Genomic DNA, 12,256 nt, shown 5'->3' on the forward strand with positions numbered 1-12,256 from the left:
ATGGAAACTACAACTGATACAGAGAGCACAATAAGACTATTTGATGGAGCAATTTTTCTTGTACTAGAAATTCAGCCCACAGAGAGCTACACTCCTAGAATGTTTAGACAGATAATTAGGGTGACAAAATTCATTCCATTGAGAGATGTGTTTGACCTTGCTCACAATTTCATCTTCCCCTTCCCTCATTGCTCTTTCACAGCCTCCCCTACAACCTACAAAGGGCCCTCTTCACCTACTTGAATTATAATACAGTAACCTGACATGATATTTATGTGTAGCTTTTTGTGATCGTGTACCATGTGGTCTCTAACTAAAGGGCAGGGTTGAAAGGCACACAACTTTTGCATACTAAGGAGGAAAAGTGAGCAGAAAATGATCGGGAAGAGAAGTGATGAGAGAGAACAATATATGCTGCTATTAATTTAACAGCAAAACCTTTTTTCACCTGTTCAATGTATACTTTTTTGTTTTTTTAAAGGGAAAGGGGAAATGTCTGAAAACTTTCCTAGTTGAATAGGTTTATTTATATATTTATTGCATAACCATAACTGAGGAAAATAACTATATAGGTCAATTATATGTATAAGAGCAAAAAAAAAAAAAAAAAAAGAATGTCGTAGCCTACCAAAAAAAAAAAAAAAAAAAGAGAGAGAGTGAGAAAGAAAGAAAGAAAAGAAAAAAGTTTTGAAGTCCATGGAGTCCCCAGATTTACTCCAAAAGGAAATTATACATTTTTCAGATGTTCTTATTTCAATCCATTAAAATGAATGTATAATCCAAAAACCTTAGAGGGAAAAAAAAAAAAAAACATAAAGTTTTCTTATTAGTTTGCTTAGCTGACAAGTTGGAATACTGTTTGTTTCAGTTGTCTGTTGCTCACGCTTAACCTGAAAATCCCTTGAAGAGTTTATGGTAGAGCTTTATCAACAGTATCATCAAAGATGTAGAGCTAGATAAGGATTCAGCATGCCGTTTGGCTAAAGATGTGTCATTATTTTGTTTTGTTTCATTCAGACAGAGGTGAGGTCTGAGCAAACTAAAAATCATGTTTTTCTTTGTGTGTACTGATCTGAGAACAGTAGGTTCTAGGTGTACAGTTCCAAATCTAAATCTTGGGACATACTGTGACTAGAATTTTGAAACTTTGTTTTGATTGAAGCTTCATTTTCTGAAAATTAGAGTTGCAACAGAAAGAAAGAAGAAAATGGTTTAAGATCTACACTTCAATTCTTCATCTATTCTGCCTTTCCTTCTATAGTGTATTAAATCAGCCTTCTGTATTCAAGGAAGTTAGAATGAAGAAACTGGTAAAAAAAATTGATTTCTACTTAAAGTAATGTATATGTTCTTGAGATTCCAGCTGATATAAGTAGTTTTGAAATTAAAACTGTAAAAGTGACCCATACACTCTTCACTTTAAGCTCAAATTCTAGTGATATTTGGGTTTAGTGTTTCTAACATTGTGCAGAATAGTGTTTAACAATCTTTTGTATAAATTGGAACTTGCACTATTATAGCAGAAAAAAAGTTATTCATATTGCACATAAGAACTCTGATGTTCTTTATGGCACCTCTGATACCCTGTGCAGTTTCAGCTTAGTTTTCTTGTATTTAACTCAGTACATGTTAACTACATGTTTTTTTTTCCATCAAATTCCTGTCTTCTTCAGTGACAAGGATCTAGAACGACACTATCTAAGCTTTCACAGAAAACTACAAATCTTTTTAACTTTTAGGCATTTTGTTTTGCAGCCCACATAACTTCATTATTAGAAAAAGCTCCATATAACTAAATATATGGTGTCAAAATGAATATACTGACCAGTTTAGGTAAAGGGAAAAATACACTGGCAGCCTACGCAAAACTGTAATTTAAAGGGTCAAAATGGCATTACGAAAAAGAACTTACTCACCCATACAGGAAATTCTCTCCTTCTTTGATCAGAACTGTATTCTAAAAGGTGGGTGCTGCTGGATTCTTTTTCCACATAGGTTATCACAAGTATTAACCACCTCTCCCAGTTGGGAATTTTTATGCAGTGGACTGTAATTTCAAGTAGCCACAAACAGCAGGAGAAGGTGATCTCCTCAAAAGTCCATGATCGTATGTTTATTGAGCATTCGTATTGATAATAACTAAGTACCAAAGGAAGCAGGAATGAAGACAAAGTCTAATTTGTTCTTAAATTAGTGAACCCTGGGGGGTCCATTCTGACTTATTTTTTCAGAAGACTTGCAGATAAAAGTTTGAATTCCCTTGATTTTCCTATTGGCACTTTTGATTATGAAGTTCCATTTAAAGTCTCCATCGTTGATAGGGTTACAAATTATCTGATTTGGAGTAATGAGATACTCAGGACAAGCTTTTAGGCAAAAGTCCTTGTAACATGTATGCGTATATGAGTCACATGCCTATGAATATTGATGGCTGCCACCAAGGGTGTAAGGATAAGAAAACTGGTGTATTCCTTGGAAAAGAGTTCCCAGTTACACAACTTTAGGTAGCCAGAAATGCTAAATTTATTGCTAAAATGAAGTATTTTCCATTCTGCCAGTTTCTTCTGGTATCCTTTTTCAGACAAAGGAATGGAGATTTGACACACCTATCTAGACAACTTTTCCACCAAAAACAGCAGTAAAACTCGGTTCTAGATTTATGATTTTTTTTTTGGTTTTTTTTTTTAAGGAAAAGTGAATTTTGAAGTCATGACAGGGGGAAAGGAGAGGCAATGTCTGGAAAGCATGAATACCAAGGTGGCAGAAAAGTCTCTGTCTGGAATAGTGCGAATCTAGAATGCTGAGGCTGGTGCAAAAAGTCCTGCAGCTGCTGTTTCCTAACACTGATAAGCTAATTTGAGTGTCTCCATATCATATAAGACATTTGCACCCTCAGAGTTCTTGTAACAAGTTCGCTCTATAAATCCTCCTTACAGGCTATAGCAGGGAAATAGCAAGTGTACATTCTTGGAGCCCATACCAGTCTACTACAGTTTATCACTCTCGATTTCTCACGCAGAATTTCTAAAATGAAAACTACTTCCAAGTGTCAATGTTGTCAAAGCTACCCTTCTGGAAGAAAAATGACAATACTGTAGTTAGGATGGTTTCACAGGTCCAAGAGAAAGTAATTGTCTCAGGCAGTCATACTTATTGAGAAATAAGTCCTACAGGATAAATAACTTATCTAAATCTCTTAGGCATTCCTTAATTGTAAGGTTCTACATGCACTGATGAGTCAGTGTAGGCTAAATGAATTTTCTTCAGAGAAAAGTGAAACATAGAAAGCCAGAGGGTAAATCTGTTTTTCCAATGGATTCACTGTTCCTTATGGAGAAAGAGACATTCCTTGTGTTGAAGTCTGAGCTGGTCTGTATTACCATTTTAGTTCCAATCAGGAGTGTAAATTTGAAGTGAATCTCTCAATAGGTCCTACCCATGCCTTGGATTGCACTGCGGAGCAGTCCCGGATTTCAAACCTGGATCTTTCTTCGATGCAAATAAATTTTGAGATATACTTGAGCTGATATCAGCTAGAGAGTCTCTGGAACAACACTGGAGTGGGCCCAAAGTAAACCCTCAATCCTACATGGTGTGTACAGCAGGCCATCAGTACAGATTGTCCTCTACTGTATGGATACATCCCCACTGCACTCCTTCATTGCTAAAATACACACGGTGTCTATAGGACCTGCAGAACTGGAAGAACAGCAGGAGGCTTAGAAACCAGAGCAGAACCATTAAGCTGGCCCACTGCCTCTGAACCTTCTGAATCTTCTGCTGCACTGTTCTTTTATTTAAATGCTCTGCTTGGTTTTTCATGTCTTCTCAACATCGTTTATAGAAAAAAAAAGAAAAAAAAGACTGTGTTTCCTGAGCTGTTTTCATATTTAATACGCTGTGAAAAATACTTCTGATATCCTGATATTATCACTTGTCAGCATTATATGCATTATAGATATAAATGGTTTGTTATTTCCTTAGGGCTTATGTCTTTTTTCTTGCCTTCATTTTCACCTTAAAGAACAGCTCCCACTATATCAAGTTTGTATTAAGCTGTGTCAGGAGTCAGGCAGGCACTGCAGTGAAGGAATCTTAGAAGAAATCCCCTTTCTTCTTTCAGTAAACTGGGTGTAGAAAGGGGATAGTACATTTGGGATGTTTTCTTTGTTTTTCCATTTAAAGAAAATGCTCACTGAGAATCAGGTAGAAAGTTTACATTTAACTCCTTGAATTGGATTTTTTTTTTTTTTTTTTTGTAAGAATCAATTGGCCTATCGGTATTATTAACACTTTTTTTGTAACTGAAGTTAAAGAGCAATTCTACTAATTGCAAGTATTCTGAAAATTCCCTATTTCTCCTATAAGTGAAAGGCAATTTAGTGTTTTTTTTTTTCCTGGGGATTGGATCATATATTATCGAGCATGGCTTTTTATGGCAGGAACAATTGAGAAAATTGTAGAAAGAGAAAGAGGAATTAGCCTAACCCTCTCTTCAGCTTGAAGTCAACTCATCTTGATACCTCTGAAGTCCCTACCCATTATCTCTCTCTGAGGGAGAGCTGTTTGTTTTCACATATCATTTACTGTATTCATTACTTCAACAAAATTCTCCAAACTCACCAGCTGCCACACAGTTTCAATTTGGGTGAAGGAAAAAATTTAATTCCTGGGCAAAATTTGTATTATGTAGAAGTAGTGTTTAGTTGTGAGGAGAAGCTTGAGAGGACTACATATCATGAATTTCTAAAACAGACCAAGTTTGCCTCTTGGATCTCATTAGAAAGGCCCACTTGACCTCTTATTAACAATGTTTTCTTTCTCTCTGAGCAAAAATTTGAACAGGCACATTCTTTGATGGAAATAATCAAGAAATACTACTTATTGCTTTTATGTATCACTAGACCAAACACTAGAAATTATGTTCAAATAAATCTAGTGGGTTGCCTCAGCTTTTCCATAAGCCAAGAAAATTCTGAGTTATGAGTGAGGAAGGCACAAGACTGTGTCCTGTGAAGCAGAGGAACTACTGTAATCACAAAGCAAGGAGAAACTTTGTACCAAATTTAGTGTTTCTCAGTACAGTTAATGTTCAAGTCATTTATAATTCTTCTCAGGTGTACATAGACATTCCACTACACTAAGTTCTTTTATTTTCAGATTTCACTTACACTATTTTCTGCTCTTTTTTCAATTTAAAAAGTTATTCCCAATTTTCTAGAGAGTAGTGGGAGAAGAATGTTGACTTGCATTCTCTGTTCTTTCCTATCCCATACTTATATGGCCAAACATCTGCCGAAGAAGACTTCTTGGTCTTGAAATAGGGAAATTTGTACTTCTTACAGACAACCTCAGGGGCATTGTATGTAAAGTACATGAAAACTTGGACGTCTTGTCACAATTCCTTATCTTTCCTTTTGAGTATTACTGAAAACTTGATGCAAACGCTGATGCAACAGCTACCAAAGCAAATTAACATTACTGAATTGTCTGAATTTCTCTTTACAGGAAGTACCTGATAAAAACAAAGCCAATGGATTGTATTTTAGAGATGGAAAATGTCGGATTGACTACATCCTGGTATACAGAAAATCCAATCCACAGACAGAAAAAAGGGAAGTATTTGAAAGAAATATCAGGGCAGAAGGAATTCAAATGGAAAAAGAGGTAAAGGAATTTCCCTGGGAAAAAAAAAAAAAAAAAGCTTTAAACTTTTAAATCTGTGCAGAATGTGAATTGTGTTTACTCTGAAACCCCTTTCCTCTGTTCTAGTAGTGGAAAAATGCTTTTAAGCATGACTAAATATAGACTACTTATTGCCAGAGCAGCAGGAAAGCATAGCCTAAAGGAAAATCAGACACATGGATTGAAGTCCAAAACAGGCTGTTAGAGTCATCTTTTTCAATCTTATGCACAAGTAGGCCATAGAATTTCATCCTCTGAGTTGTGCAAACAGAGAAAACAAATGGTACATGTGAAGATATTCTGCCTGTGTGCTTAAAAGGCATTTTTCTTTGCAGAACACTGGAATAAGGAATGGAAGCTGTTTCTCTCCACTATAGTTAAAATGTTTCTTTTTGTTACGTTTTTTATAATGAACCTGGTACTGATAGATATTAAGTGCATGTCACTGATTACGTCAAAGAGTTGCCCTAAATTATTCCTTCAGATAATCTGGACGGTAGCATCTTTGGTGCTGATGTTGTTGCTGGGTGTCTCAAATGACAGCCTTTGCTTCTTTGTTGTATATGCTTCCCATAAAAATACCAATGGTTGAAAGCGTTGCAAAACAAGATCTGAGAACATGGGAATGCTGCTGTGGTTGTACAGCTTCATATCTTAGAATTGTGCCCTACCTCCACCAGGAGAGACATTGAAAATATCTCTGAAGTTTGGGAAGTGTAGCGAATGAATGTGAAATAAATTCTCCATGTTGCTACATCTAACAGTTTTGAACTAATCTTGCTATATTGTGATTTTTTTCAATTCTTGCCCTTTACTGTGGTGAAAGTTATGAAATCCCTTTATATTTTAAGTATTATGAAATTTGCAGCATTCTACACAAAGAACTTTTTCAACTTTATGGTTTAAGTGCTTACGATAGACTTTCCTTGTGCCTTTCATTTATTTGGAGTTTCCTGCTTGGACTGCATGAATACTCTGCCCATTTGATTATTCATTTCAGTTTCTATTACGCTATTCTATTATGCTGACGTGCAGTTTGATTTCTTATTAATCTCATCTGGCCTTGGTGTGACTTCTTGCTGGCATCAATAATTGTACATTTTCTAAACTAAGAGTGATCCATATGAGGCTGTGCTCATCACTCATCGCTCAGGATAATATTATTAAAATCTAGGATACCAGTCTTTTAAAACTTATGACTCTGGCCTAAAATTAAACTCTAGCATGAATATTTTACGATCACGTTAGTTTCTAAATTGTATTATAATCCTGAAAGAAATAAGTACATTCTTGGTACACCCTCTCTTCCTTCTTGCAGAGTAACAACTGTGCTGCACAGCACTTAGATTTTAGCTGTGTGGTGTGATTGATTAATGCCTGGATTATTTCCCATGATTTTCTACTTCTCCTTTTTGTTGAGACTGCTAATCATGCAGGGTTTCAGTTCTGGAATATTTTAAAAGTAGATGTCTTTTCTAATTGTTGTTCATATTAGATATATTGTTTCCACTGGAAAACTTTGCTCATAGATAAAATGAGAGGATTGTTTGTCTGTATGACCAGAGAACGTATACAGAAACAACAGGTTGTTACTGCTGGACTGAGAGAAATATTTTTACATTCCGTGAATTTGTGTGGTGGTAGGTTCTTTCTTCTTTGGCAGCTGGCAGTCCTTACATTCACATTTGATCATGTTAGTCCTGTTTTCAATTTGCAATCAGAGACGGGAAACTTACAGACCTCTTCACAATGCAGTTTTGAAGCCACATTCCTCAGAAACATTGCTGTAAAAGAATAATGCATTACAGTGACTAGCTGACAAGCATAACACAGCAAAATACCCAGGAAATGGTGGGTGCAGGGAGATAAATGTTTACTTAACTTCATGGAATGAAAAAGTGAATCTGAAATGAATGAACGAATGTTGAGATAACTTGAGGCACAATGTCAGAATCATGTAGCTGAGAAAGGTCTGAACAGATATGTTTCTGACTGTAGAAAATCATTATAACATTTTTACCAGTATTGCTCAACAAATTCACATTCAGATTCTTCAGCTATATCACACCATTCTCCAATGCAAGTTATGGTGGTTTTTGTGCTAAAGAACAAGGGGATTTCTGGCCAAGGAACCCATCATTGAACTAATAAAGATGTAGAAAACTGAGGTCTAAGAGTGAATGGATAACCTAAGAGAGCAGCATATTTCATTTTCTGACCCTTCTCCCTGCTTTTCAATGTTTACTCTATCTGTTAGTGTTTCACAAGGGAGGTAAATAAATATGATATCCTGAACTGGGATTCTTGATGACCACAATGTTTAAATTTTTTAACACTCTTTGAAATAGACTTGTGTATTGAGTAAAATGAAGAATCAATCTTCAAAGGAAGCAAGTTCTCATTAGAGTTGAGGTATCAATAGCAATGCCTATTTCCAGGCATAGATACTTTCTCTAAACATTACATAGGACCAATGCCTGCCAAAGGTGACTGGCAATGGTTAACTGGAGGTATGATATGAATGTCTACATTCTGAGCGTATGGTTCATATTCATCCAAATCTTGAATAGCCTTAAGATCAGCGCATTGACTCCAAGAAAAATATACTTATCACTTTCATATAAAGAGAAAATGCAGATTGTATCTATCATTCGAAATACACTGTTCATCCCTCTGAGATAGCAAAAACCCAGCATTTTTTTGGAAACTTCGTCGTTTCAAGAGAAAATGAAGACTAAGAATTAAATTGAGTGCATTACATTTTTCACAGGTATAAAGATTTATAAACACAATGCAAATGCAAGGAAGAGATAGCATGCTGCTAGAAAAAAATCTGTATAAAATTGGATTTCTAATTCTTAAAAGAAAAAGATCATCTTAGGTTTAAGTAAGTGCTGTACATATGAAAGGATGTTGATGTTGGGTAGAAAATAGCTGCACAGGAATAGACCACTTTTAATTTGAGCTTGGCATGTTTTTGTGTGTTGTTGTGTTGTTTTTTTTAATTTTGCTTCTTATGACTGCACTAAACTACTCATACAGTGCTATGAAAAGTACTAAATATGTTTTGCTTCACATTTTGTCTCAAATGTTTAATTCATAAGTTGGAAGTTGATTTGATACAAACTTTATTTGAAAAAAAAGTTGGGCACATCAGTAGAAACTGATAGGTAGAAATTTAGAAGGAGAAACTATTAAGCAGTGAAAGAAACATTCAGACCCTATATTTTATATACTTTTCATATTTTTGTATACTAATTTTTCCATGTAGAAGTAATGAACTGCTTTAAAGCATTCCTTTCTGACCTAACAAGCAAGTCTCCTGATGGTTACTGAATGTTTCAGGAACTAGTTTAAGATATTTCATGGAAGGCAGTCCTTTGGGCTGCTGCCTCCACATCAGTCATTGCATATCCCAGCTGTAAGACGTTAGGTTAGCATGCTGCTGCATTTTTCAGGAATAATTCAAACTGTATGTTTTTTCTGTTGCATGCCTGGTTAAAAATTTAAACATTGCCACTATAAGTGTCAAGCTGTCACCAGTCTGTCCCAAAATTGCATTTGCTCCCTGCCTCAAGCAGTAGCTGACATTTTTGGGGCAACACCTGGCTGATATGCAGCTGGTGTATACAATAGGTGTTCTCTAAAGAAATAAAGAAAGATGAGAAGGGGAAAGGAAAGTTCAGTGTAAGCTTCACTCTTGTTATAAGTATCTACTAGCAGGCATATTCTGAACCAGGAACTTAAGAATACTAGTTAATACTAGTTAATTAAGAAACTACTTTTCCAGTAGCTGATATAATGGAATTACTGCATAATATTATTTCATGGCTTTTCAGGTTTGGAGGAGATGTGCATGTTCATGTTGAAGTAGTATGAGATCTATAAAGCAATTTCTCTTGATGTGGCTGTACCGTTGCGCTAATGGAACAGGACTTTAGGGGTTCAAACCATGTATTCAGTAAGAGGCATATATTTAGTAGCAACTTGGAGCCTGATTTAGAATGATGAATGTTGAGAGAAATTACAGATGACAGAAAGAGCACACAATATAGTATCTCCATGACTCTTGACTCGTCCCTGAGTGTAAAACCAAAATAGACTTATGACTATGTCAAAGTGAGGTAAAAGTTAGAAATAGTGAGTAGGAAAAAAACCAAGATCTTCATGGACTGAAACTTCAAATATAGTTATGCTCAAAAAGTGATGATGCAAATATGAGATGTTATAATCAACAGCTGTTCTTCTTGAGCATAGTCAAATATTAGCATCTTTTATTCTGGCAGAAATGACATCTACTACCTTTTTTTTTCTTGTTTTTCTTAGTACTGCAGAGCCAAAACAATTATGTCAAACTGCTCTGGTTTTTTCTGGTTTGTTCGCCATCACTGCAATTGTTCACAAGGGTCCTGTTATATAAATGTTGCTGCTGATTGTGGTTCATAGACAGAAAAGAATTAGGCTGACTTCCAGCCCTCAAGTGGCATTTGCAGAGCTCAGTTAGGAGAGGTGTTTTATAAAGTTAGCTTATGTAATTTGTCTCTCTGAGGAGCAGTGTGCATCAAAAAATCACTGCCTTCTGAGTGACTATAAGTTTCTATTTCGGCTTTGATTTCAGTACATTCATTTATTGAAAAGACAAAACTTTCTAAGTAATATATTGCCGCTGTGGATATTAACTTAATCAAGACATACAGTTTATAACAGGTTGCTCAGCCAGTGTCCAGGTTACTACCTGAAGCTTGCCAGGGCAGTTTATGGGATAGTCAGGAGCAGGGTGCAGGTCAGGAAAATAGCTCAACTAGGTAATCCTTTTTTGCTAGTTGTCATTTTCCTTTCGTTTTCAAATCCCTTCCTTCAAGTTGAGTTTACTCTGCACATACCAAAACCCTCAATCTACTAGAGAAAAGGGTGGCTAGGAGAAGTTTCCACCACCAAAACTCTGTTGGCTGTTCTCTGAGCCTTTTTTTAGAGTGGCAGTTATCTGTGTGCATGCCTGCTGTAACATATGTCCAGTGCACACCCTGCCACTAGGAAGCACCAGGATAGTTGTGTGTGTGATGATCTCCATAATGTTCAGGCACAGTAGGTCAGGCTACATGGAGGATGTTACTTATGGCTAACAGGATTCCTGTTAGGACAAATTATATTGCTCTCTAGCTAGAAAAAAAATTATAGGTTGCTGACAATGAGTATCTTAATTCTGACACTGTTCACATATTCCTTTTCTGTTCTATAATAATGTGTGACTCCTTTAATTGCACTGGGTCAGACTGCTGGCTGTCACCTTATCATTTAAAATCAACAGCTCAGTGACAGTTTCTGCCAGCTGAGGGATCTTCCTTCTACATGTTAATGCATTTTCAATTATATGGTTTTGTATGTATTACAGATTACACATTCTTTCTTTCCTTACTGATTGAATTTTAAAACAAACTCAAGAATATTTTCAAGAGGAGATAAAATTCTTTCCCATTACATTCCCTTTTTTAATAATGATGGAGGACCCTATTTCTTCTAATTACCTCAAATTGTCATATCCTTACAAAACAAAAAACCTGCTCGGACGCACAAACACATTTGCACTCATGTATATGCAAAGTGAAATAAAGGATAGCCAGTATCTGTCTCAAGGTCATGAAAAACACTATGTAAATGTCCCAATCCCTTGACATAAGGAAGAGAATTATTTATCGTGCTAGAGCTACAATGAGTAAAACAGTAAGATGTGAATAAGAGTGACATGAATTTCCCCATCTCAATAACTGGCATTTGGACAAAACTAGGACTTGGATATTAGTCACTACTGTAACTAATATCAAGTATTCTGTAGCTTTCATGAGCTCCATGTAAGTTATTTCGGTCTCTCACTTTCCTGATGCTATTACTCAGTATGCAAATAACTACAACTAATGAACTTAAAGTACAAATTACTCAGCCTGCAAGAGATGCAGTTTCACAAATAGCATAATATCCCATCATTTGCAGGTACAATTTGTTATTTAATGTGTAAGCACTGTGTCTGATTGCATCCACAAATCATGGATGGAGACATCAAAGTGACAGAAAATATGCCTGCAAAAAGAGAAACAAACTGAAATACAAGCCCATCACATGTATTATGAGTGAAGTGCTTCCAGCTATTTAATTTGAACATAGGGCTGTTCATCTCATCCAAGTTCAGTCAGAAGAGGTTATAAACAGACTGACCTCACAAAGATTTATTGTTAGTTAATGATCTAATGCAAAAAGCAAGAGGAGTCCTTTTTCAGCAGCTTTCTACAGAAAAACGTATAGGTATGAATAAACAGCTATCCTTTTGCAGAGAGTGCTCTGTATCCAAAATAAATCTTGTTGATAAAATTTATCTTGTTGATAAAATCTTGTTTCAGCTTTCAGACACTATGTCCAATCTACAGCACAGGGACAGTTTTACATAAAAATATAAGGAGATGCACGGAAATCTGGATCAAGAAAGTCCAAACTCAAATTTCAGTACACAGTTTCTAAAAATAACCTTTTTGATTGACTGAAGGAGCCCATAAATAAATATGGTTTTGAGTTGACAAAT

The 12,256-nt window shown here is 35.8% G+C and overlaps 1 protein-coding gene across 2 annotated transcripts in view; it reads left to right on the top strand.

Annotated features, from left to right (window-relative positions):
* Window positions 1-12,256, top strand: part of ANO4 (anoctamin 4) — a 116,985-nt gene that overhangs the window by 21,601 nt on the left and 83,128 nt on the right. For both annotated transcript variants that reach the window (XM_085223913.1, XM_085223916.1), the window contains one exon: window positions 5,509-5,667. In XM_085223913.1, the coding sequence (XP_085080039.1) occupies window positions 5,509-5,667 (159 nt within the window). The remainder of the gene's footprint in view (window positions 1-5,508; window positions 5,668-12,256) is intronic.

Source organism: Meleagris gallopavo, chromosome 1 (assembly GCF_905368555.1).
Source record: "Meleagris gallopavo chromosome 1, MGAL_WU_HG_1.1, whole genome shotgun sequence".
Classification (NCBI taxonomy): domain Eukaryota; kingdom Metazoa; phylum Chordata; class Aves; order Galliformes; family Phasianidae; genus Meleagris; species Meleagris gallopavo.